This window comes from Diabrotica undecimpunctata, chromosome 1, assembly GCF_040954645.1.
Source record: "Diabrotica undecimpunctata isolate CICGRU chromosome 1, icDiaUnde3, whole genome shotgun sequence".
NCBI lineage: Eukaryota > Metazoa > Arthropoda > Insecta > Coleoptera > Chrysomelidae > Diabrotica > Diabrotica undecimpunctata.
In genome coordinates this window covers 74,236,175-74,261,279 of record NC_092803.1, presented here as the reverse complement: position 1 = coordinate 74,261,279, position 25,105 = coordinate 74,236,175, and the positions used below count along the sequence as shown (strand labels likewise).

At 31.3% G+C, this 25,105-nt stretch overlaps 1 protein-coding gene across 2 annotated transcripts in view; it reads right to left on the bottom strand.

The window, feature by feature from the left end:
* The window catches only part of LOC140439259 (uncharacterized), a 242,768-nt gene that overhangs the window by 96,191 nt on the left and 121,472 nt on the right, over positions 1 to 25,105 (bottom strand). Inside the window, exon 1 of one of the 2 annotated variants that reach the window (XM_072529075.1) lies at positions 8,011 to 8,894. The exons of the other annotated variant lie outside the window; for it this stretch is intronic. Coding sequence (XP_072385176.1) covers positions 8,011 to 8,724 — 714 coding nt within the window. The 5' untranslated portion in view covers positions 8,725 to 8,894. Of the gene's footprint in view, positions 1 to 8,010; positions 8,895 to 25,105 lie in introns of those variants that run through there. 2 annotated transcript variants of the gene reach the window in all.

Below are 25,105 nucleotides of genomic sequence, written 5' to 3'. Positions count from 1 at the left end.
ATCAGAAAGAAAAAAACACGGTATAGCTAACCTAAACACAAACGAACACTTAAAGAGTCGGGAAAAAGCCTATTGGCAGAAGGAAAATTCATGGATTTTTTTCAAAAAAGAAATACCAAACCTAAACAAAATTTTACAAGAAGTTATAGACGACCCGGATTTGCCTCATATTGGACGAACTAAATTGTGGCAAGTTTTAAAAGAATTAAATTTCCGGTGGGAGAAATCAGACCGAAAATCACTTTTGATTGACCGGGAGGAGAAGATGATGTTGGAGAAGAAATTATCTAAGGTTCATACGAAAATTCCGGGCTGAAGAAAGGCCCATCTTCTACCAGGATGAAACGTGGGTAAACTCAGGTCATACTCTAAAAAAAATTTGGTCAAATAAAAATATATTAAGCTCCAGGTAAGCCTTTATGGAAGGTTGGTCTACTGGTAAATCCCCACCTTCTGGTAAAGGCAGTAGATTAATAATTTCTCACATTGGCAGTGAAAAAGGATTTGTTAAGCATGGTTTGTTGGAATTTCATTCCAAAAGCACAAAAGACTATCACGAGGAGATGACAGCTGATGTTTTCGAAGAGTATTTTGAGCAAATGATTAAACACATACCACCAAATTTAATTATAGTATTAGATAATGCACCTTATCATTTACGACTAGTAGAAAGACTTCTAACGAATGCGTGGAAGAAACAGGATATTCATGACTGGCTGCGGAATAAGTATCTGCCTTACGAAGATGGAATGGTAAAAGCACAACTTTTAAAAATTGCCTGGCAACACAAATCTAAGTTCAAGAAATACGTAGTTGACAAAATGGCGGAAAGGCGAAACATCACAGTCTTTAGACTTCCACTCTACCACTGCGAAATAAATCCAATTGAACCTATTTGAGCACAAATGAAAAGTTATGTGGCTAGAAAAAATACGTCATATAAAATACAAGTTGTACGTGAATTGTTATACGAGTCTTTATAACATATTACAAAACAAAACTGAAAAGATGCAGTAAGACATGTAATAGAAGAAGAACAAAAAATGTGGGATCTTGATAACATAATTGATGCGACCGTAGAGATTATTAACCTAATTATTAACACTCAAGATGACTCGGATTCCGAAGTTGATCCTATTTATTTTGAATTTGAATAGTTTTCTAATCGTAATTATATAAGGTAAGTAATAGTAGTTGTAATCGTAAGGTATCAAAGGGGAAAGGCGCAAAATGTCGCCTGTCAAAATGTTCAATGTGTTTTAAATGTATCCATTTTTTTTTCAAATCTTGAGAAAACTAAAAAGCACTTTTGAAAAATTAAAAAGCAGAATGAAATATTTTTTAGAATAAATAAAAAGTTTCTTTTGCATGCAATATTTTCAATTAAAAATTATACTATATTTTCTCTTTTATTTTCACCCCTGTTACATAACATATTAAAATAAACACTGTAGAAGTTTTCAGGGACTTTCTGCCCTGAGTAATAATGTAATCTTTCATTCTGCGTTTAAATTTTTCAAAAATATTTATTAGTTTTCTCCGGATTCGTAAATAATGGATACATTTAAAACACATTGGAAATTTTGCCAGGCGACATTTGGCGCCTATTTCCTTAATTAAATAAATGTATCTTTTACAAATGGCAAGAAACTTTTTATTTTTGAATAAAATAAATAAGTTTTATTAAAAAATACAATTTACATAAGTACAATTTAAAAAATATATTTATTTAGTTCAAATAAATGTTTCAATCATATACTCTACGACACTGGTCGTTCATATCTAACCATTCAAAATACCCCCGTAATAGGATTATAAGGTATTGTATTCCTTCAGATATAAGGTGGGTTAGTCGAAAACGTCTTAAACCGTCAGTTTCAGGTTGGTTTTTACCATTATATCGTATTACTTATCCTCTCTGTATTTCAGTTTTCTAATTAGGGTTAAACTTGTAGTGAGCTATCAACAAATTGTGAACCGGGTATAGTAGGTATTTTTTGTAAATATTTACCAGCTGATATTAAACTTTTTTTTGTTTGTAATGTAACATTTCATTTAAATATTAAATACCCACTGATTTATTTATTTACATAAAGTACTTTGACCACTATGGCCATTGGTACAAGAACACTAACATTAGATATACACAATCAAGCTTATATCAAGTAACTGTGTATTTCAAACCAATATTTATTTCTTTAAAAAAAATGTTATTGTTGCGAAGAAATTATTAAAAATAAAAAAAACTAATAAAACAATCAGATAATACATCTCTGTACGTTATAGATAATTTGCTTCAGTTGAAAATTAAACGAAAGTAAATAAACTCCCTTTTGTTTTCAAAGGGGAAAGATTATTGGTCTTGTGTCACAATAAATGTTTGGGAGGGACATTGCCACAGTGGTGTATAACGCACAGGGCGTTATGTCAAAAACCTATGCTAGGTATCAGGAATTAGGAACACTTAGGAATAGACCAAGACAATGTCGCCAAAATGTGACAACAGCTCGCCACAATCGTTTGGTTGCCCAATTAATTAGAAGAGAACTAAAAATTTCTCACTCGCAGCTCCAAAGGCAACTTTTGGAAGCTACAGATGTAAGTGTTTCAGTTGAAACGATAAGAAAAATATTTTGTGTCCAAGGACTATGCAACAGTAGATAGATAGTTATAGGCAGCACAAGATTGATGGCCTAAATTGGTGTCTTCAACACCAAAACTGTAACGTGGGAAATTGGTAAAATGTTGTTCGTATCTATATTTACTTGTCTTCTTTAACGCAAGTTGACAATCTTCTATGCACTCGTCAAAACAGTACTACTAATTTAAATGTTATTTTAATATGCAGACATATTCCTCTTATCAAAAGAATATTCTAATGTAAGCCCATCCATTCCTCGGTCGTCCGTTCCAACGGCCCTAAAAAATCGTATAAGAGGTCTGTTAAATAAAATTAAGCTAAAGCTCCATCCCAAACAAAAAGATTTCACCGAACAACTGCTTACTGACGATGGTAACACAAGTGACTCCTCCGTTCCCTCATATGTATTAGTTTTCCTTTCCTTTCTAATCATTTTTAAAATTAATGAGATTTAGTCTAATACAATGGAAATGCAATGGATTTTATTCTCGCCTAGAAATAATTCAAAAGATAATTTCCTGTAACTGTTGCGGCATTCTTTTGTCTTTAAGAAACACATTTTAAAATCGACTATCAAGGCAAACTTAAAAACTTTGAATATCATCAAATTCGCACAAACTGTAGAGGGGTCAGTGGTGGTACCTCAATTTTTGTATCTAGTGATCTATACTCTTCTACTGTTAACTACAACTTTAGAAGCAGTAGCGGTTACTGCTTGGTGTCCTAACAGACTTACCATTAGCAGCATATATATCCCTCCTGACCATACCCTAATATTCTCCAACTTCTTCTCCCGTAGATTCTTGTTGGTTACTTTAATTTCCATAAAAAAAATAGTGCTCATTTCGTATTTTATATAAAGGCAAAGTTATTAAAAACATTTTAAATTGTTCAGATACCTTTCTGTTAAATACTGGATTTAATACCCATTTTAACATCTCTTTAGGATCATTTTTAGCCATTGATCTTAGCCTTTGTGACTGTAAGATTGCACCTTTCCTCTCCTGGGAAGTTTTGGATGACCTACATGATAGCAACCACTTTCCTATTATCATATTCAGCTCATTTAATAAACAAACCACTACTAAAAGTTTCCGGAACTTTAAAAACGCTGATTGGTCAAAATTTAATTCTAAAATCAAAATGTTATTATCTTTCTTAGCTATTACAGAGAATATTAACATCATCCTAAATTTTTTTAACGAATGCTTACTTACTGATGTCTAATCATATATTGGTAAAACAACCAACTCCTTTACTCACAAAGTGGTAAACTGGTGGAACTCTGATTGTAATAACGGGATTCGTTTATCCAAGAATGCTTTAAATAAATATCGGCAAAATAAAAACCAGGAAAATCTTATACACAAAAAAATTAAAGCTAAAGCCAAATTCATTATTAAGCAAAGCAAAAGATCCTTATGGCAAAATTACACTTCTTCCCTAATACACCAATGCAAACCCCACTCAACTATGGACAAAAATTTCACAAATCCGAGGCAATAAAAATCTCTCATCTTTAACCATACAATTATCTCTGACAGCCAATTAATTTATGACGCACTCGCTTATTATTCAAAAAAAATAATAATAATTCAATAAAAGTAATATGACTTTCCCTCCCAGTCCTTAACACAATTAATATTTATCCACTTTTTCGTCCACGCCAGACGATGTTACCTTAAAGAACGCCCAGTTTACCCTACTTAAACCAAAATTTGCATTATCTTCGCGTAGAAAGTCTGCTCCTGGTCTCGATGATATCCCTTATATATTTTTTAAAAAAATATTCAATAAATCTCAAACTTCTCAAAATTTATAACCTTCAATCCAGCTTCTAACGTCATTGGTCTACTCTTGATAACTTATTCTTCTTCAAACACACATTTCTTAGGCAATCAACGATCAACATAATTTCGCAGCAATTATATTTGACATTGAATGAGTATTTAATTTAATCTCCAGCAAAACAATATTTGACAAACTCTCCTACTACAATTTTGATGGTAATATTCTCTCATTTGTAAAAAATGTTCTAACTGGAAGAACCCTTAAAGTCCTTGCCAATGGTAAACTTTCTCAATTTCTTTCTTAAAGTCAGGGTGTCCCTCAAGGATCTTTATTAAGTTCAACTTTATTCATTCTTGCTATCAATGAAATTTGCAGGTCCTTTCCTGCTCTCATCAAATATGTCCAATACGCTGATTACCTAATCATTTACTGACATATTAAATCTGCCCCCCCCCTTACATGTAAACTTATCCAAAGTGCAGTAAATCTATTTTAAGTTAGATCCAACGGACTAGACCCAAATTTTATTCAACAATTCTCTACTGTCTGTCTTTAATCAATATAAAATTCTCGGTTTGATATTTGACACCAGATTAAATTGAACGAATTACATTTCTAAGCTTATAACCAATCGATCTAAAAGTTTTAAAAATTTTATTTATTTATCTGTTCATAATAGCGCTCTCTGTCTATGTCTAGGTGCTTTTCGCTCTAGTCATATCGAGAGCATGTACCGTGAATTCAATGAATCTCCTCTTATTTAAGATGACAATATTTTCTACTTTCGTATGCAGCATTAACATCCGCAAATCCCTTTAATCCCGTTTATTCCCTAATTCCCACAATGCTGTCTTCTTCCAATATTAATATCCAACACCTCATCATAAAAGATATACCTTAATAAATTTCTACACTACTTAAAACTATTGACCTCCTTCTGACTAGTTAATTTACTCTACCTTTACTTCCCCATTGGGCTAAAAATCTTCCGTCAATAGACTACTCACTCACCATCTTTAACAAATATGGACCATTCTTATAAGGAAAGCATTTTTAAAAATTATACACAAAAAATCTTCTTCTTGTTTTTATGTAGACATGACTCTGTCTCTTTTTCAATGTACCTCCAGTAAGTTATTATTTCATCGATTTCGTGGTCTTTCCACTGATCGTCTTTCTATTGAGAAACCTTCTCTTGCCGTCTTTACCACTCTATTTGTTGTCATTCGGCTTATATGATCGTTCCATTCTACTCTTCTATGTCCTACCCAGTACTTGATGTTTTCCACCTTGCATCTGCGTCAAGTATCAATACTTCTAGCTCTATCCCATAATGTTTTACCATTAATTTTAACAAGTGTTTTCATCTCTGCTCTGCTTTGCAGGTCCTAACATCATTTTTGTTCTCTTTGTACCAGGTCGTGTTTCTGCCACGTATGTCAGGATTGGTCTGATGACTGTTTTGTAAATGTTGGCCTTTATTTCTTTCTCGATATTTTTATTTCTCCATATTGTTTCATTAAGGCAACCTGCGGCTCCATTTACTTTATTCACTTGATCTTCCACTTCTGTTTCGAGCTTTCCGTAGCTAGATAATTTGATGCCTAGATATTTAAAATCCATCACTTGTTCTATTATCTAACCTTCCAGCTTCAATTTGCAGTAAATTTGCTGTTGTAAATATGAGTTTATTAAAACGAGTTTATTACAGCTGCCGCCGTTTCTCGCAACCTAGCTTCCAACGCTTGCGATCGTTCTAGTCATCTACTTGTAGACCCCTATCTTCCATTGCATCTTTTACTTCTTGTCTCCACGATCTTCTTGGTCTTCCCTTTTTCCTGCGGTTGGTGGGGATCCACTGTAACATTCTCTTTAGCCATCGTTGATCATTCATCCTTTCTACATGGCCATACCATTTCAGCCTTTTGCATTCTATAGTTTACAGGACGTCAATGTCTATGCCCATACGCTCTCTGATTTTAGTATTCCTTACTCTATCTCTTCTAGTGAGTTGGCAACATCTTCTCCAATAATTCATTTACATTGCTTTTATTTTGGATGCGTCATTTTTATTTATTACCCAAAGCTCTGAACCATATGTAGCAATGCTTTCTATGATACTTTTGTATATCCTAATTTTTGTGTTTCGGGTGATGTGGTTATTCCAAAGTATACTATTCAGTTGACGTATTGCTGAATTTCATTGACCAATTCTAGTAGCTATTTCTTTTGTATTCCGACCGTTGTTTGTAATGTTTACACCGAGATATTTATAGCTATCAGTATTTTGAATTTGTTTGCTTCCTAGTTCTAAGTGCTTTCCTTCACCTCCCACTACTACGCAATCTGCTTTTGATGGATTAGTTGATAAGCCCCACTTAGTATATTCTTCATCTATTTTTCGTAACATGTAGTGGATATCATCTTGTGATCTTCTGCAAGTATTACTTGGTCATCCGCAAAATGCAAGCTGTACAGTGTATGGTCTTTAATTTTAACACCCCTAGGTTCACATTTTCTTTTCCAAATATCCAAAACCCCCTCCAAATAAATCTTAAAGAGTGTAGGTGCAATGCAGCAGCCTTGGCGAAGTCCTTTGGTCACTTTTATCTTTTTTGTCACTTTTTGTCCAATCTTTATTACACTCGTCATATCATCGTACAACTCCCTTACAGCATTAATGTAAATCGGTGGAATATTCTTGTCTTCTAGCACCTGCCATAGCTTGGCTAATGGGACACTGTCATACGCTTTTTGAAGATCAATAAATACCATGTGTGTCTCCATATTATGTTCCAAACGCTTTTCTATTGTTTGTTTTAGGCAGAACACATTGTCTATACAAGAACGACCAGTACGAAAGCCACTCTGATCTTCAGCGTCTTCCCAGCAATCTTCAATTCGGCTTTTAATTATCTTCCCGTAGACTCTAAAGATTGAGTTAGTTATACTAAGCCCTCGGTAGTTCTTACAATCTTTTCTGTCGCCTTTATTTTTGTATAGATTGCTGATATATGCAGTTTTCCATTCTGGGGGTAGCTCTTCTCCTCTCAGGAATAAATTAAAAGTATACTTATAGATACGTATAGAAAAATATACGTATACGTATAAAAAAAAAGTATACGTATAGAAAAATAATATACTTACTGTAATATTTTAAAGTAAATAAGTAGTTAGAATATATCATTAACCAAGATCATATTATAATACAGTAAAAAAATATTAAATGTAAAATATGTAAATAAATACTAAATGCTTTCTCAAACAAAAATATTGTTTTTGGATTTTTCACAGCAACATGTTGAACGACTTATAACATTTTAAGCTATACCTGTGGATAGGTGCCCGCTCTTAGGCTTTTATTCTACTGTATAAGTAACTGCAAAAGATGTGTCAAAACGTCATAAAAACTATTGCGGTGAGAACCTAATTCTCTACCATTGCTAATTATTACCTTCACATTTTTAAATACATACTCAATCTGATGCTAATATTATATATCTGTGCTAATATTATAAGGATAACTGTATTCGTTAGAGCATATAAAAAATACATATTATATAAATAAAAGGACTTACGCAGTTCTCAGCAATCCATACATAACTACCCCACTTGAGTATTGTCTCGTCGGTGGCCCTGGTATGATAAGCAGAAAGTCCAAAAAGTATCAAGAGCGTTAAATACTCAACCACAAAAAATACAACAAATAAACAATAAAATAATATGGTTGCCCCAAATATACTATTCAGTGTATCCACTACGTTGCAAAGAATGTTGTAAACTCTAGATATAAGCCTAATATCTTGTATGAGTTTAAGTTGATAATTTGCTTGTATTTGTATATTATAAGTAATATTTGTGATAATTTCCGAGCGATTTACTTGGAAAATATCTTCTATTCTTTCAGTCAGTTTTTTATATCTTGCAGAAGTTTCCATTGTCATCCAAACCAAGAGACCCAATGACAAAATCGTGTGCATATATTGAGCATTTCTTATAATATTATGTAAGAACAATTCTAATGATTCTACTACAATCCATGAATAGCTATCGTATGCGATTATAAGCAATGTTTGTAAGTGAACTACAATAATTAATAAAGGAAACTTGGAAAATATTGGTCCAGGTGATATAAAAAGGATTTTATCTATATTTCTGAGACATTCAAAAAAAATTCCAGGATTTACTGCTCCAAAATTCGTCATCCAAATGGTGGCAACTACTGATAATGCCAGAAATATGTTTGTAGCAGCCTCTTCAATTTTTGCCAAAAAATGATCATCATAAGACATTTTGACGTTGTTCAATTTGTTATATATTATAATAATACATCCTAATGTAGATATTATAAGCAAAACTGTCAGATAAGATTTATAAATTTTTAAATTTTTTCGATGTGTTGAGATTCCCCAAAATGACAAATACAGAAACGTTTTATGAAAATGATGAAAATTGTTGTTGCGTGTTTGTAGACTCATTTTGTAGGAATAATAACATTAAACCTTTTTTAATCATTTGAGCTTAATGTGTTTTATCATCAATCGCATAATAAAATATTAAGGATAAAAAATATAGCTATAATTAAACACTTATATTATTTTTAAAATAGTCTGGGAGCAAATATACCAGTATATGGGATGTCCCAGTCGGTTTCCGAGGTGAAAATTGAAATAGATATAAGATAATTTTAATTAAAATTGTAAGTTATAAAGGCAATCAATTATTCAAGAAGAAGATAAATAAGGAGTTAATAGAGAGTAAATTAAAGGTTAGATATTAATTATATCAGATTTTTTAGTCTTGAAAAGGCTTATTAACTCTCAGAAATATACATGTATATCGACAATGATTTGACCAAAATAAAATGGACAATACGCTCATTTGAGCCATTCAAATCACCGGATTATAAAAAGGTAATAACTTTCTGTAAAATTATATATGTAGAAGGTATTGTGGATTGTGGTATATACCAACAGCATAAAGGCTGGTACCATAAGTCCTTAAGACCGGTACGTCTCATTTAACTTTTACTAAAAACTGCTCAATAAGTACATTAGGGATGCTGTATTGATGGAAAGTCCGATAAATCAGGCAAAGTATACGTATAAAGTTGGATTCGTATCCTAAATGGCATTGCATCATCTCGTACAGAGGGTAGATTATGTTATGAAAAACCAAGAGGTCAGGCTGTATGCAATATTTTATGTAGAGGAAGTATTCGGCAACATATTGTACGGAGTGATCACAAGCGCTATTCGGCTACAAGGAATAGACGAAACAAATTGTAGGTAGATTAAATGCTTGCTGAAGAGCAGTGTGATATACGCAATTGTAGATACACTACCAGCACATATATGCAGAGGTTATATATATATATATATATATATATATATATATATATATATATATATATATATTGAAATGATATTGACATAGGAGAAAGAAAGATGGTGTTTAAAGAAAATAAAAATTATTTATATCAGGGTATTCTTAAGAAATTAGTGTAAAAAAGTGTAAAAAGTTTTATTTTAATAATTATAATATTGTAAATATATTTAAGTGAGCCATGTGATTAGGCAACCAAATATACTCTGAAAGTGACAGACACGAAATATTAATTGCGAATGTGAAATAGGGTTATGTGTTAGTTTAAAAATGTTTAGTTTACATATAGTTACTGATTTAAGTTTATATTCTGATCTGAAAAGCCTAAATGTCGATAAAATTCTCGATAGAAAAGTAAAGAATTCTCTAGATCACGGAGGATAGCCTGTTTGCGAAATGGACTATTCCAGAAAATTCAGATATGGAGGAAATGGAACAAATCGAATATGATCTCTTGTCAGATGATTCTGGAAGATTGAAAAGGTATAGATACTCGGTGATTTGGATTCAAAATGGCCAGTCAGTTAGTAAGAAAGTTGGTTACAGTTATAAAGTCAAAATTCAGTCGGTCGTATTTTCAAGATAGTCAATCAGTTGGTGAAATGTTCAATATAGTGAGTTCAATGAAGATTAAGAAACAGAATAAAGAAAATATTATTGAAGATTAAAATTATGTTATGTATAAATGGTGATTGGATAATGGAAGAAGTATTAATTGAAAATTAAAATTATATAATATATTTGGTGATTGGATATTGGTATATTAAAAAGAAGAATAAATATAAATGCTATTAAGAAGCAAAATATTTTAAATTGGTGGAAGCTCATAATTGGAAAAAGTAATTTCACAAAAATAAGGATAACCGAAGCTGAGAACGAAGACATTGAGTAGTGATTAAAATCTTTATTTTGGAGAACAGTTTCATTTAGGCATTCAGTGACAGAAAGGTACAAAATTTTGTTAATATAATTTAGTAAGTGTCATAATTATTTCAATTTTAAAGATAGTTTGTTTAAATTTTACATTGTCTATATCATTTAATTAGTTTCATAAGAATTTCAATTTAAAGATAGTTTATTTTAAATTTTGCATTGGTTATGTTAGATATATATATATATATATATATATATATATATATATATATATATATATATATATATATATATATGTGTGTGTTTCATAATAGATACAATAAAGATAATTCCAAAAAGTGCTTACAAACTAATTCTTTAAGAACCGCGATAAAAACCCTATATATAATTATTAAAAACACTCATTACTCATCATTCACAAATAATACATCATAACAATATATATATATGTATATTATTGCTCAACATTGTAACATTGATAAGGACACATTTTTCAAACTGTTAACTTTTCTGTTCGAAAACAATTATTTTTCATTTAACAACAAATTTTACAAACAAACTTTTGGTACACCTATGGGGAACCCTATATCACCAATAATTTCCTGTTATGTAATGGACCATATACTAGACACCATCATCCTTGTCCTACCTTATTAATTACATTTTATAAAAAAATATGTTGATGACATAATATTAGCATTACCAAGCACAGGGATAAATGATATACTTTGGTATTTCAATAGTTACAACCCCTACATTCAATTCACATTAGAATGTGAAGATACTACAGGTTCAGTACCTTTTTTAGATACCAAATTAATACGAAAAGGTACCCATTTACTGGTTGATTGGTATAGAAAACCTCTCAGTTCAGGCAGATATTTAAATTATTGGTCATACCATAAATATTCGATGAAACTGAATTTAGTTAAAGAAATGAAAAATCGTGTCCTTAAAATCAGCGATACCGCTTTCCATACAAAAAATCTAAAAATCCTTTATAACCTATTCATTGAAAACTCATACCCAAGTATACTACTAAAGAAAATTTTATTTAACACTCCACAAAATTTAACTAGTCATTTAAGAAACGAAGAAAATCTGTCTGTATCACAAGATAGAATTGGACCTGTAGATCCTTTACCACAACAAACTACAATTAGATATGTATCTCTTCCATACATTAAAGACATTGGACAGAAACTAAGTAGAATTTTTTCATCAATTAATAATATCAAAATTGCACATAAAACGGTACTAACAGTTAACAAAGTTTTTTCTAAACTTAAAGACCAATCCGCACTCTTGTCTTTAACAGATGTTGTTTACTGTATACCGTGTGGATCATGTGAACAAGTATACTATGGTCAAACATCAAGATGCCTTAAAGATCGCATTACATCCCACAAGTCAGATAATAGACTGCATCCTGAAAAAACTGCATTGGGTGAACATGTATTTAAAAATGGGCATCAGATAGATTATAATAACATCAAAGTAGTAGAACATGAAAGTAACATCACCAAAAGACTTTTTCTTGAAATGGCCTACATTTGCCAAAATAATAATACAATGAATCATAAAACGGATATTGGCCATCTAAATGAAATGTTCTCCTATTTGTTACTACTAGATAAATGTAATAATAACGCAAACAACAATTTATCAATTGACATTTAAAAGAATTTTGTCAAAATAATGTCACGTATTTATTTAGAATAATGAAGTGTTTTTGTATTTACAGTAATAATTTTTTTAAAATTTTAAACATAAAAATAGTTTTTATATGTTAAAATAGATGAGAGACCATGATAAATTTTATCAATATTATAATAGATCTTTGTTGATACAACCTCGTTAAGTTTGTAAGTAGAAACAATTTTTAATTAATTATACCAACACCAACAATTTCTTAATCACATTTGTAGCTCCCTGATGAAGGACATAACCAATGTCCGAAAGCTTGGAATAAAAATTTAAAAGAGTACACATTTCATTTTTATTGCTGCAAACCCACTATTTAACGTTTACTTCCTTACGTTGTCAGCAAATACTTCTGGTTCATTATATATATATATATATATATATATATATATATATATATATATATATATATATATATATATATATATATATATCAGAGTGGACCGTCGGTATATATGTAAAAAAATTTTTTTAGCAAAATGAGGACGCCTGACTACGGCAAAGTTGTAATCTAGAATATAGAATTTTTTCATGTTTTTTACGATAGTCTACACACATTTGATATTCATTTGACTTCTTTTTAGATAATACTACTGGTGAACAAAAAGGTGAATCACTTTCCCTAATAACATTATTTTCTAATAAATTAGCAGGAATTTCATCCAATGACTTTTTCTCTGCATAGGATAGTCTACGTGGTCTGATACTAAAAGGTTTATTTTTAGTTAAAGCTGTGCTTTGAAATCACACTGTGGTTTTAATGGTTTATCATAATCAAAGTAATATCACTTCAATAAAGTTTGAACACTAGTAGTTATTTCAAAAGGTAAACAATAATTAATATTCAAGTCTGCATCTAAATTTACCATATCGTTAATAAACAAAAAATCTGTAAAAGGAAACTGATAGTCTTCCTCTCTATGTACACAAGAGTTTTTATTTATTTTAAAAGAACCATTTGAAAAACTTATATTTTCTATGGATTCATTGTTTATAAAATCTCGACCCAGAAGTAAATTACAACTAAAAGAATCTTTCTCAACAACATAAAATTTTAAATTTACTGATATGTCATCAAAAGTAACTGTGTCATAAAAAAGCCCTAAAACCTTCAAAGGTGATTTATTTATACCTGAATAAGATTCAATATTAGTAGAAGAAATAATATCTTCTGCCTTTACAAAATTTTCTGATATCAATGATATTGGACTCCCTGTATCTATTATACCATTTAATGTTATGCTATACTTATCTAAAACCAGACTTAGTACAAAAGGATCCTTTTGGCTCATAGGACGTTCCACTAGACCCATGGCTCCATTGCTATCTCTAGTAGTTGAATCTGCGATTCACCAGTTGCACCAGTTGCACCAGTTGCTGGTTTCTATTAGGACAGTCTCTTACCATATGATCCTTGCTTCCACATCTAAAGCATGATCCCTTATCACGCTTGGCTTGTCTACACTCCGTCACTTTATGTCCGGTACGACCACAAATATACATTTTACAGAAACTGGCATCCGACCCTGTGTTGCGGTATGAGTTTGGTTCTGGTTAGCACTTGCCTTATAACTTGATGCTGTAACAAACCTTTGTCCACTCCCTGATGCCTCGTCTTTAACAACACTCCCCATCAACCTACATAAATCTTCAGTGGTATTGAGTGTGGATAACATTATTTTGGCTTGATTTTGAAGTAGGCGATCATCAAACCCATCAATCAGATAATGTACCATATATTCGTCCTCAACTCCGGCTTTGTTGCCCAGTAACAGTTTGTCATGGAAATATGCTCAAAACCTTTCACTCTTTTTCCATCTTCTAGACTCCATCTTTCTTGTCGACAACACTGGATCATATAAGTTCTCCCATACATTCTCTTAATTTCATTTTCTAAACCTGTCCAATCTGTGGAAATTAAATTTGGTTTGCTGAGGTACCATTCCTTCGCTTTTCCGGTCAAATTTCCAATGACTAACAGTTGCAAAATATCAGTTGGCACATTATACACAGTTTTGATTTTCTCAATTCTTTCTAACGACATTGAAACATTCTGGCTTTTGTCTCTGCTTGAAAATTCCGGCATTAAAGTTGATAATTCACTGTTACTAATTTCTATGGGGTTATGTGTCGCTGTCTGATTTTCTGAATCGGCAGTTTTCTTTTTCTCTTCATAATCGAGGATTGCCTGTATCGCTGTATGAACAATTTCAGCTATACTCGCCTGAGCGACGGTATTTCCACTTGTATTTTCGATTTCGGAGTCTGATCCCGGCATTGCTATTACCAATACTAGCACAATTTTCAAATCTGCAAAAATATCGGCGATCCACGTAATCCCACTTCTAATGCTGTAGTCTTCGTTAATAAAATAATATTGGTATAGGTTTCTTAACTTTATTTAGCGAAAAAACACTTCTAATACATAATTCATAATCGTGTGTTATAATAATCTGGTTATATTCTTCTTCTTTTCTTTACTTCAAATTTAGTGACAATCAGACCTGTCAATGGCGCGAAATTCAAATAAATGACTATTATATATATATATATATATATATATATATATATATATATATATATATATATATATATATATATATATATATATATATATATATATATATATATATATATATATATAGTGGGATAAATTTCCGCGATCAGGTAAATGAAAATTACTAAGTTCTCGGGAAGAACTGCATTGAGAATTTAAAACTCGACGTTTCGGTACCCATTTTGAAGCCATTATAAAAATGGATACGGTTCCGTGCGAGTTAGGGGTCTCAATCTGTCTACTTTCCTCACTCGTGACGTACCAATATCTTATTCTGTAGAAATACAAGAACCGTCAAACGGTACTGAGGTCTCAATCTGCCTACTCCTTAGTGGCAATGCGAGCGGGATGGGTTGAGACAAGGGGCCGCCATGTTGCCGGCAGTCTTTTATCGTCATTGCGCGTATTTAAGCTGTTAGGTCGTTTTTAAATTTCGATGGCTTCAGGAATAATTCTCGATTTTAAGGAGCGAGTGGGAGCGATGGTTTTTGCGTTTTCGAAATCTATTTTGTGGCCATAATCAGTAAGACGGGGCTGGAATTCTTACAGCACTATAAAATTTGAGTTTTATTATTAATTTTTCCACCAAAAAGGTCATTCGATTTTTAACTTCTGTAGCGAATTTGGAAGATCTTAGACAAAGAATAGAGAATCATATTAAATAATTAAATAATACTTCCTTCACAAAGTTATAGATATAGACACAATGCGAAGAAGCGTTACGTTAGAGATGTGGATGGTGGACATATACAGCATCTTCTTTGATTTTATTTATAATTGTTACTTATTATTTTTGTTATTTTTTTTATTTTTGATTAAAGTTCTGTGCTAAAGGTTTTGGCTGATTTTTTTAATGTTGTACAATGCTAATCAAAATCTATATTAATAAAAATAAATCTCCGAAATTTTTGTACGGGCATCATTTCAGAACGACTGCACCAAATTAGATAATTCTGTTTTTGTTGTTCGATATCATCAGGAGATGGTTTGTGTCAAAGATAATTTTCAAAAAACTGTACGGAAAGACCTTAAAAACAGTTTTTCTCTCACTTTAAATCGCAATATAACCAATGGATGGCCATAACAAAAGAAGCTATGATTAACAAAATAAATAGAGTGTTAGTAAAGACATACCAGAAAACTTTTAATTTAAAGATTCATCATTTTGACGTAACCTGTCAAATTACGTGTAGAAAGAAAAAAGTCGTCTAACTTCACTTTACAAATATTTATAAAGATATTTAATCAAATTTGTTGTGTGTTTTGTTTTATTTAATATGCAAATTTTTGAAATACCAGATTGCAACATTGCCAAAACTATAGAAATGGCGAAGATTTTACAGGTATGCAAATTAATCGTTTGGGATTATTGTACATTCGCCCACGAGAGGTAATTACAGGGACTAGGCAGAACTTTGAAAGATATTCGTGACAATCAAAAACATTTTTGGACAAGTCATAATTGTATTTGCAGACTGTTCCTTAATTAATAATTATTTCCCAATTAAACTGCTGCGGGTAAACTAAACGCATACCTAACATCATCTTATTTGTTGTGGTATATAAAGACGCTCCAATCGACAAATAAAAGGCTAGTGTTTTGGCAACAAGATCAAAATTCTTACATATTGGAAATGATAAAGTCGCTATTGACACCTGGACCGGATTTATTTTATTACCCAGAGATTTCTGTTACTTAATAGACTCGAAAGAGGAGCTTATTGAACTGATTATAATACGTTATTTAACTTTAAGTCAGCTAGTTAATTTATAAAATAATGATACAAATTCAGATTAAAGCAAGACATACGTAATTTCTTTCCTCGCTCCATCGCTCGTTACTTTCCAAGCTAAAAAATTTTTCATGTACTTTTTTAATGCATTTTCCTTATGCACAAAATGAAATTTTCATGTTACGACCATGAATTTTTTTCACGAACTTTCCTGACTCTTACCCGAATCAAACGCAAAAAGTTGCATAGCGATTCATCTTGACGTGGAAAACTGGTAGGTTTAGTGCTTTTTAATGCTTCATTTCCTCGGATATAGGAAAAAAACAGACAAATAATAATAAATATAAAAATCAGAATTTACCTTGGAAAATGTATACTACTAGTTATATTAAATAATTTGTTTCGTTTTCCAAGACATTATAAATAAAAGAAAATAATAAATACTATTTCATAAATTTTATTTAAAAAAATTGAAAGCATTTTGATATAAACTTTTGATGTAAAAAAATGAAAATACTTACGAGAATCTCAATAATCCAAATATAGTTTATCATCTCTTTATCAGATAACTGAGTTATTGGATAACCAGATAGTGCATATAGTAACAAGTTTGTTGTGTATCCTACAATAGCAGGTATAGCGAACAACACATAAAACAAAATCGTAAATCCAAAAATGCTGTTAACTACGTCCAATGCATTGCAAAGGCTGTTATAGCATTTGATTGTAATTCTTAAATCTCTTATTATTCGAGGTCTGTAACTTGGTTTTATTTGTATTGTGCAAGTAATATCAGTTATTGAGTCAAAATTACTTGTTTTAAATATATGTTCAAGCCCATGGTTCAATGATTTAAACCTTGAGTAAATCTCCAAAGTTATCCAAATCGTCGTAGAAATTGAAATAACTGCGTGCAAATATTGAATACCCTTTACAAAATTATATAAGCTTAATCCGAACGAATTGGTTAGCTTTAAACTATAACCGTAGTACACCAACAAAATAAGAGACTGTATGTTTACAAAACTGAAAACAAAGGGAAACTTTGAATATACTGGTCCAATTCTGACACCAAGAAACACATCCACATTTTTGAGAAATTCGAAAAGATTTTCAGGCTTTTCATTGGAGAAATTTGTTATATATATGGTAGCAGCCACAGTGAGTGCCAGACAAACATTCTTACCTACGTCTCCAATCCTAGCGATAAGCTTTTCTTGATTGAAAATTGTTGCTACGATATATGAGATAATTGCATATCCCAATGTTAAAAATAGAAATAGCAACTTAACATAATAACTGTAAAATTTGGAGTCCAAATGATGGATTTTAATGCCCCAAAGTTTTAAGTATACAAACGTATATCTAAAACAGGTGTAGTAGTTCTTACTTGATAAAGGAGCCATATTATACTAACAGCACAATTTAAAAGATATTTAATATATCATCAATGGCAACTTTTTATTACTGCGTTTGTCTAATTCACTCTAAATGCATATTAATTACGCGTTACATTATAAGGGTGCCACTAGAAATATTTTTTATTTTTATTTCATACAATTACTTAATGAGTAAAAGATAATCAATAGGATAATGTTGCAGTCATAGACAATATAGATTTCATACTTGTAGTTCTTTATTAATTTATGTTCATTGTTTACTTTGTAGTTTTTCAAATCAATATTTTAAAGTCCTTTAAAAAAATAATTCAAACTAGTTTTTTAAACTATTTTTAAGTTATTCCCTAAACCAGACAGGTTCCACACCATTGCTATGAGCTGTTCAGATAACTGAGTTAACTTACTTGAATGATGAAGGTTTCTAGAGATAGAGCAGCGACGAATGTTATGCGACAGACGATCCAGGACGAAATGGTGGATATAGTAAATGTGAATAAATAGACGGGAATAGATAAAAGAAAGAATGTGATAGTAAGGCTGGTCTTTAGCCCGAAACCACTTTTGGGGCGTGGAAAAATGCACTCATCTATAATCGATGCACTTCGGCTAATTACCAAAAAGAAACACAATATTAATTTATGTTTTTTTGTTAACAAAAAAAATAAAATTTGTTTAATTTACTAATGTTTGTATTTTAAGAACGATTTCCAAAGTGAAAATTGAAACGTCAATAAACTTACATTAACCTTTAATTGTGGCTTATTCCCATTTAAATAGTAATTATTTTAAAACGGTATTTGCGGTATTTTTCGCGTAACGATAAGCGGGAGAGAGAGAATGTCTGTTGTTAGCGGCAGTCAACAGTAGAGAGAATACCTCTGTTCCTAACGATACGCAACAGGCAAGCAGCGTCTTCGCGCAACTATAGGCGGGAGAGAGAGAATATCTGTTGTTAGCATAGTCAACCGAAGAAAGAATACCTCTGTTACTAGCAATAGTCAACAGGGAAGAGAGAGCGTCTGTTCCCAGCGATAGGTAACAGGCAAGAGAGAGTACGTCTGTTCTTAATGATAGGCAACAGGCAAGAGGAGCGTCTTCTTATTTGCTCTCTTACAACTGTCTGTATTTCTGAAGTAGGGGGGTTGGAAATGGAAGTAGAAGGTATTATCAAGGGTTGTAATAAGGTAATTATTGTAAAATTTTGGTAGAATGGTAGTTGGTAATACAGCTAACAAATGACATGATTTTTCGCATGTGAAAAAATTTAACAGTGACAGAACTGGACTTTCCAAAGGAGAACGTTCATTTCATTGAAGCTGATAGAAAAACATATCTAAAATATGTCGGCACTATTAGAATAAATAAAACTTATATACCACCAAAATTGAAGACAAATAAATCTAGACCAGTGGAATCAACACTTTGCTACTAATATGCCTGTAACTCCCTTGTCACTTGTTCCGAAAATCAACGGATCAGTTGTGCTTATATCGTACATGCATAATAGGGTTGAAACAGACCCTTATGAAAATAAACCGGAAATTGTCTTTTATTAAAAATGTGTAAAAACTACTTATATTCATCTAATATAAGTACCAGGTGTCGTTAGTAATATTTTACACTTTAATCAATATAAGTAAGTTGTGTCAATAATTTCATATTATATTTGTGTAACCGTCAAAATCCCTCAATGAAAAGGATCCACTTTATTTAAAGTGTGGTTATGACTGTTATAGAACCACATCTGAGGAGATGTCTATTAATTCTAAGTCTTACTAGAGATATAAGGTCACTTATACGTGAACTCATTCCTGAAGAATTAGAAAATCCCACCGAAGAACTTCCATCTGACGTATACTTCAGAAATGCAAAACAGGTTCTATCTGCCCACCTCAAAGAAAAAAAAACATCATACAAATTTATAAAATGTAGCGATTCTATTTACTTGCAGTGCAATAATTGTGCTATAATGGGAGTCTAACTTTATAGTTAATAGTAATTGTTGAAATTCGGTGTGTTAACTTTAAATAGTTCTAAGTTTTTTTAATATTTGTTCTAATAAATCCATTCGAACATGTAAAACTATTTATAAATATTTTAATTTAGTATTTAACTCCACTTTTGACACAAATGCACCCACTTTATAAATGTCATAAATGTCAAACGATTGTCGAAACATATATCAACAGTTTTTAGAAATATAGTTTTTTGTGCGCTTAAAACTCTTACAAAAAAGACTCACCGAAAAATCAGTCACCCCGCCTACCCTCAGAGCGAATTTAGTCCCGCACGGTGCAACATCTCTGCAGAAAGAAGCCTTAAAAAACTCATCAAGGATTTACTCCTGACACATTTATACAGTGCTCTCTGAATCTGTAAAAGGTTTGTCCAGCTTATGGTATAAAAGCAATTAATAATAAGTTTTAAAAATTTTTGCATTGGTAGCCTTAGACACAGTGGTTGGATAGACAATAGTGCACATACACTTTTCAAAGACTTGTTAACTAGTAAGTAGTATTTAGTAGTAGGAATTTTGTTTAGTTCTTTATGTATTTATACTAATATTATTTATGCTATTTGTTTTTCCCTCTTTTTCTCTTTAATAAACCGTTTTGTACCTTGGGATAGCTTTTTGAACCGTTAGTGTTTAAGACATTCTAATATTACAGGTAAGAGCTCTCGTATTTTGTAACCAGCAATCTATGTTTTACTCTCTATCTCATTTTAGGACATTCTTCATGTTTGTCCTATTGTGTAGATATCAATTTTACCTATAATATTTTTATAAATATCCCTGTGTTAAATAATAAATTTTTACAATAGTAGCAACAGAATTTTCTTTTATGAGTAAAAATATAAAATTTATGCATCCAAAATCAAAATAAATGTTTCTATGTAGATATTTCTGCGCCGTGGCCCTAAGACCGGATGTGTCCCATTATGTACTATAGACACATATGTTTCGGTTTAAGAGATAAATGAACTTTTTTGAAATATATCCTCTCAGCTCCATTATTTTTAATACAATTACTACTCTAATACAATTGTTTAAAATCTAGAAATTATTTTAGAACAATATTACTTATAAATGTTACATCATTTATTCTTAATATTGCTCTGAAGCTATTTTCTTGTGGTATTTTAAAGTAATTACCATTTAAATGGAAATAAGCCACAATTAAAGGTTAAAATAGGTTTATTGACGTTTGAGAACAATTTCCGAAGTCGAAATTGAAACGTCAATAAACCTACTTTAACCTTTAATTGTGGCTTATTCCCATTTAAATAGTAATTATCATTTATTCTTTTGATAAAGTCCTATCCAATGGAAAGCCTGACAGACCATTAAACAACAAACAAAATTTTAACAAAAATAAGTAGAGAATATCAATTTTACTTACGAAATTATCTATAATATTAATACATCCAAGTAATTTAAAAAATCCTGCTTTTTGATCACCTGACGGTAAAGTCGACAATAATGCTTGTATCATAAAATTGGTATAGGAGAGAACACTTCCAATAATAAAAAATATAAAATATAGCAACGAGTAGCCCAACACATCATTAACCAAACTTACATTATCACATAATATGATGTATGCTCTTCTTATGTTCCGTACGTTTCCAATAGCTTTCTCTGTGCTACCCAGAGCTGGTACCTTCTTTTTGTTTACTATTTGAAAATTGCTAGAAAAATGTAGTAATATAACATTCAATCTTCGAAACCTGCTAGTTATTTCCAAAGCACAGCAGTACCAAATAATCATCATGTAATTTGCAACAATTATGTGAATCACTTTAATAATAAAAATACAAAATATTCTGAACGATACTCTCTTGATCCAGGAGTACATATCAATGCTTGTGAGAAAACAATAGTATATATGAAATCCGACAAAATAATGGCAGAAGAGAGAAAAAATTCTATTTGGCCTTTCCGGTGTTATCCTCTTATCAAAATCTAAGAAATTGTTTAAGATATCTTCCATATTCGATGGGTATATAAAATTAGTTACAATTATTGTTGTTACCATATTCGCAAATACCAGAAAACTTACGATTTGTTCAATGATTATTGTAAAAGTATGATAATCTTGATATTCTGGTTCATTGAATTTTCTGTATGTACAGTACCCATAAGTTAAGATTAAACTAATTAAAATTATAAAAGTATATAGTTTTTTCCATATTAATTTTGAATTTTCATTAGAAATTCCAAAAAAATTGAGATATATAAATATGATTTGAACAAATTTTGATATATTAACTTCCTTAGCCATAATTTGAGCGAGTCATATACAGATAAGATTGTTTTTTAATACTCTACTCTTTAATACTAATAAAGTAAATAAAAACTCTCTTAAGTAATTAAACGTTACAACATAATCGTATTCATTAACTAAGCGATATACAATCTTAATTATAATAACCCAAAAAAAATGAAAAAAAATTATATACGGGGTATAACTTAGTTTCGTCGGCTTAACCGGCAAAGTGCGTAACTCCACTTTTTTAACAAAATTACATTTTTATGCCATCTAGTAGAAAATATTATAACGCATACACTAGCAAAGTCCATAAATCCAAGATTAAATTGTTTGCTTTGCAATATCTTAATTAAAAAACGGCGTATATCTTTTCCCGCCAAATTGAGTCAGCAAACTTCGTAAATCCATCAGTTTGTTACGAAATGTCAATATGTCAATGCAGTGATAATATTAGCTTAATTTACACAACAAGTAATTATACAGGGAAGTAGGGTAAAATGTTGTATTCAATGGAGTTACGCAGTTTTCGTGTTATATATATTCTATAATAATGTGTTCTCGTGTAGGAGATAAGTACTTTTCTTCATAAAAAATTCTATAGAAAACGCAAACATTACTACCTAAAATTCATTTCGTTTTAAGAAAAACACATTCGATTCAGCGACGTGCATTGTTTTATCGCATTTTTCTTGGAAAAAAAATACATTAGTCTGACCGTTACTTTAGCTTGACAGGTCTGAGACGAAGCTTTTCTATTCGTGTAAAATATAGCTTACATACTCCAAACTTTTTCTAGAGTTTATTCATTCTAGACCTTAGCAAGACGAATTGATAGGATATTCGAAGCGTTGGATGTTCGTAAAAGCAATAATACGGAACAGACAGTTAAAAAAAGCGTTCATAAAATATCAGCTAGCGACGATCAGGTCTTGAATCCAACTTTAAAGAATAATGATAACTCAGATCTATCAAGAATTATTCGCGAAGCCGAGGTCGTATTTTTAAACCAGGGTGGTAAGTAATCATCAAAACTCTGTAACAAGATAAGCCTGGCATACAATTAACTAACTTTGTTTTATAATATTATGCTTCAAATTACCTTCTGAACCTTAATCATCTGAACAAGAAATTCAAATGCCGGACAAGAACAGAAGTGGTATTAGGCACAATATTTTTAAAGTTTATGTTTGACTGCCAATGTCCTTTCTTTTTTAGAAGAGTGTAATAGTGTAACTTGTTAGACGCATAAATGAGCAAAATTATGGTTGCTGAGTCTAATAATTTTGAATCTACATTTTTTGAATAAGGAGTTCAAATGCTGGACAAGGACACAAAAGGTAGGAACTATATTATATTATTATGTAAGTTATTATTTGACTGCCTATGTAATTCCTTTTCAGAGGGCTTTAACAGTCAACTTGTAGACGTACGAATGAGCAAAATTATAGTTACTGAATTCAATAATTCTGAACCTAAATCATCTAAGGAAGAATTTCAAATGCTGGATGGGGACAGGACTGGTAGGAGCAATATTTTTAGAGTTCCTATTTGAATACCAATGTATTTTCTTGTTTAAAAGGAATGACATGCTCAATAAACTTCAATATGGAATGTGACCAGTTATTTGATGAAATACCATCCAGTAAGATAGTAGCAACAGAGATGGAATGCCTGCGAAGATGCTGCAGAGTAACAAGAATGGATAGGAGAAGTAATGACGAAATAAAGCAAAGAACATCAATAGAAACAGACATACTAACATATATAGAACAAAAAAGACTAAAGTGGTATGGACATGTAAGAAGAACTAGCGACAGCAGATGGATAAAGAAAATAACCGAATGGAGCCCCATAGGAAGGAGGAAAAGAGGACGACCCCGAAAATCCTGGAGGAACGAAGTAGACGACGCCATGAGTAAGAGAGGACTGAACGATGGAGAATGGAACAACAGAGAGAGATGGAAACGGTTGAGCGAGGGAAGGCAGTGAATACTGTAAAATCCCTAAATATATATATATATATATATATATATATATATATATATATATATATATATATATATATATATATATATATACCATCCAACATGACGCTGTTAAATACAACAGCCCAGTCTACTGATATTAAGGCATCTGTTGATGTTTACAAGACACCAACTGAAGAAAACATCGATGCAGAATCGGATATTAACGATCCAGATTTCAATCCAACTTTACATAGCTCTGACTCAGAAACTGATGCCACTATTTCTGTAACTAAGTTACCGGACAATATAACAGAGGATGAAAATCCAAAAGGAAAACGTTCAACAAAGTATGAAATAAATAAAAGTAGATGGCACGAAAACAAAAACTAAATCAGCAGAGAAAAAGGAGAATCCTATGTAGGGAAAAGAAAGGAAAATGGAAAGTGGAGATATGATTTTCTACAAGAACCAAAATCACAAAAAGGTGCATGTCACTGTAAGTTGAGTGCAAATCAACAGTCTTTGTTGAAATGCAGACAACTAGTGCAAAATAAGAGATAAATCATCTTTAAACAATTCTGGAAAAAATATATTGGACAGAAAAAAAGATGCTTGTAAAAAACCACGTGTCAGTAGAAACTAATAGTAGAAAAAGGGGAAATAGGGAAATTTTTAGGAGATCGTTCTTAAATAAGTTTTATTTGGGAAAGGCCCGACTAAGGGTGTGTAAGCTAATGTTTCTTAACACATTAGGGGTGAAAGAAAGGGTTATAAAAAAATGGG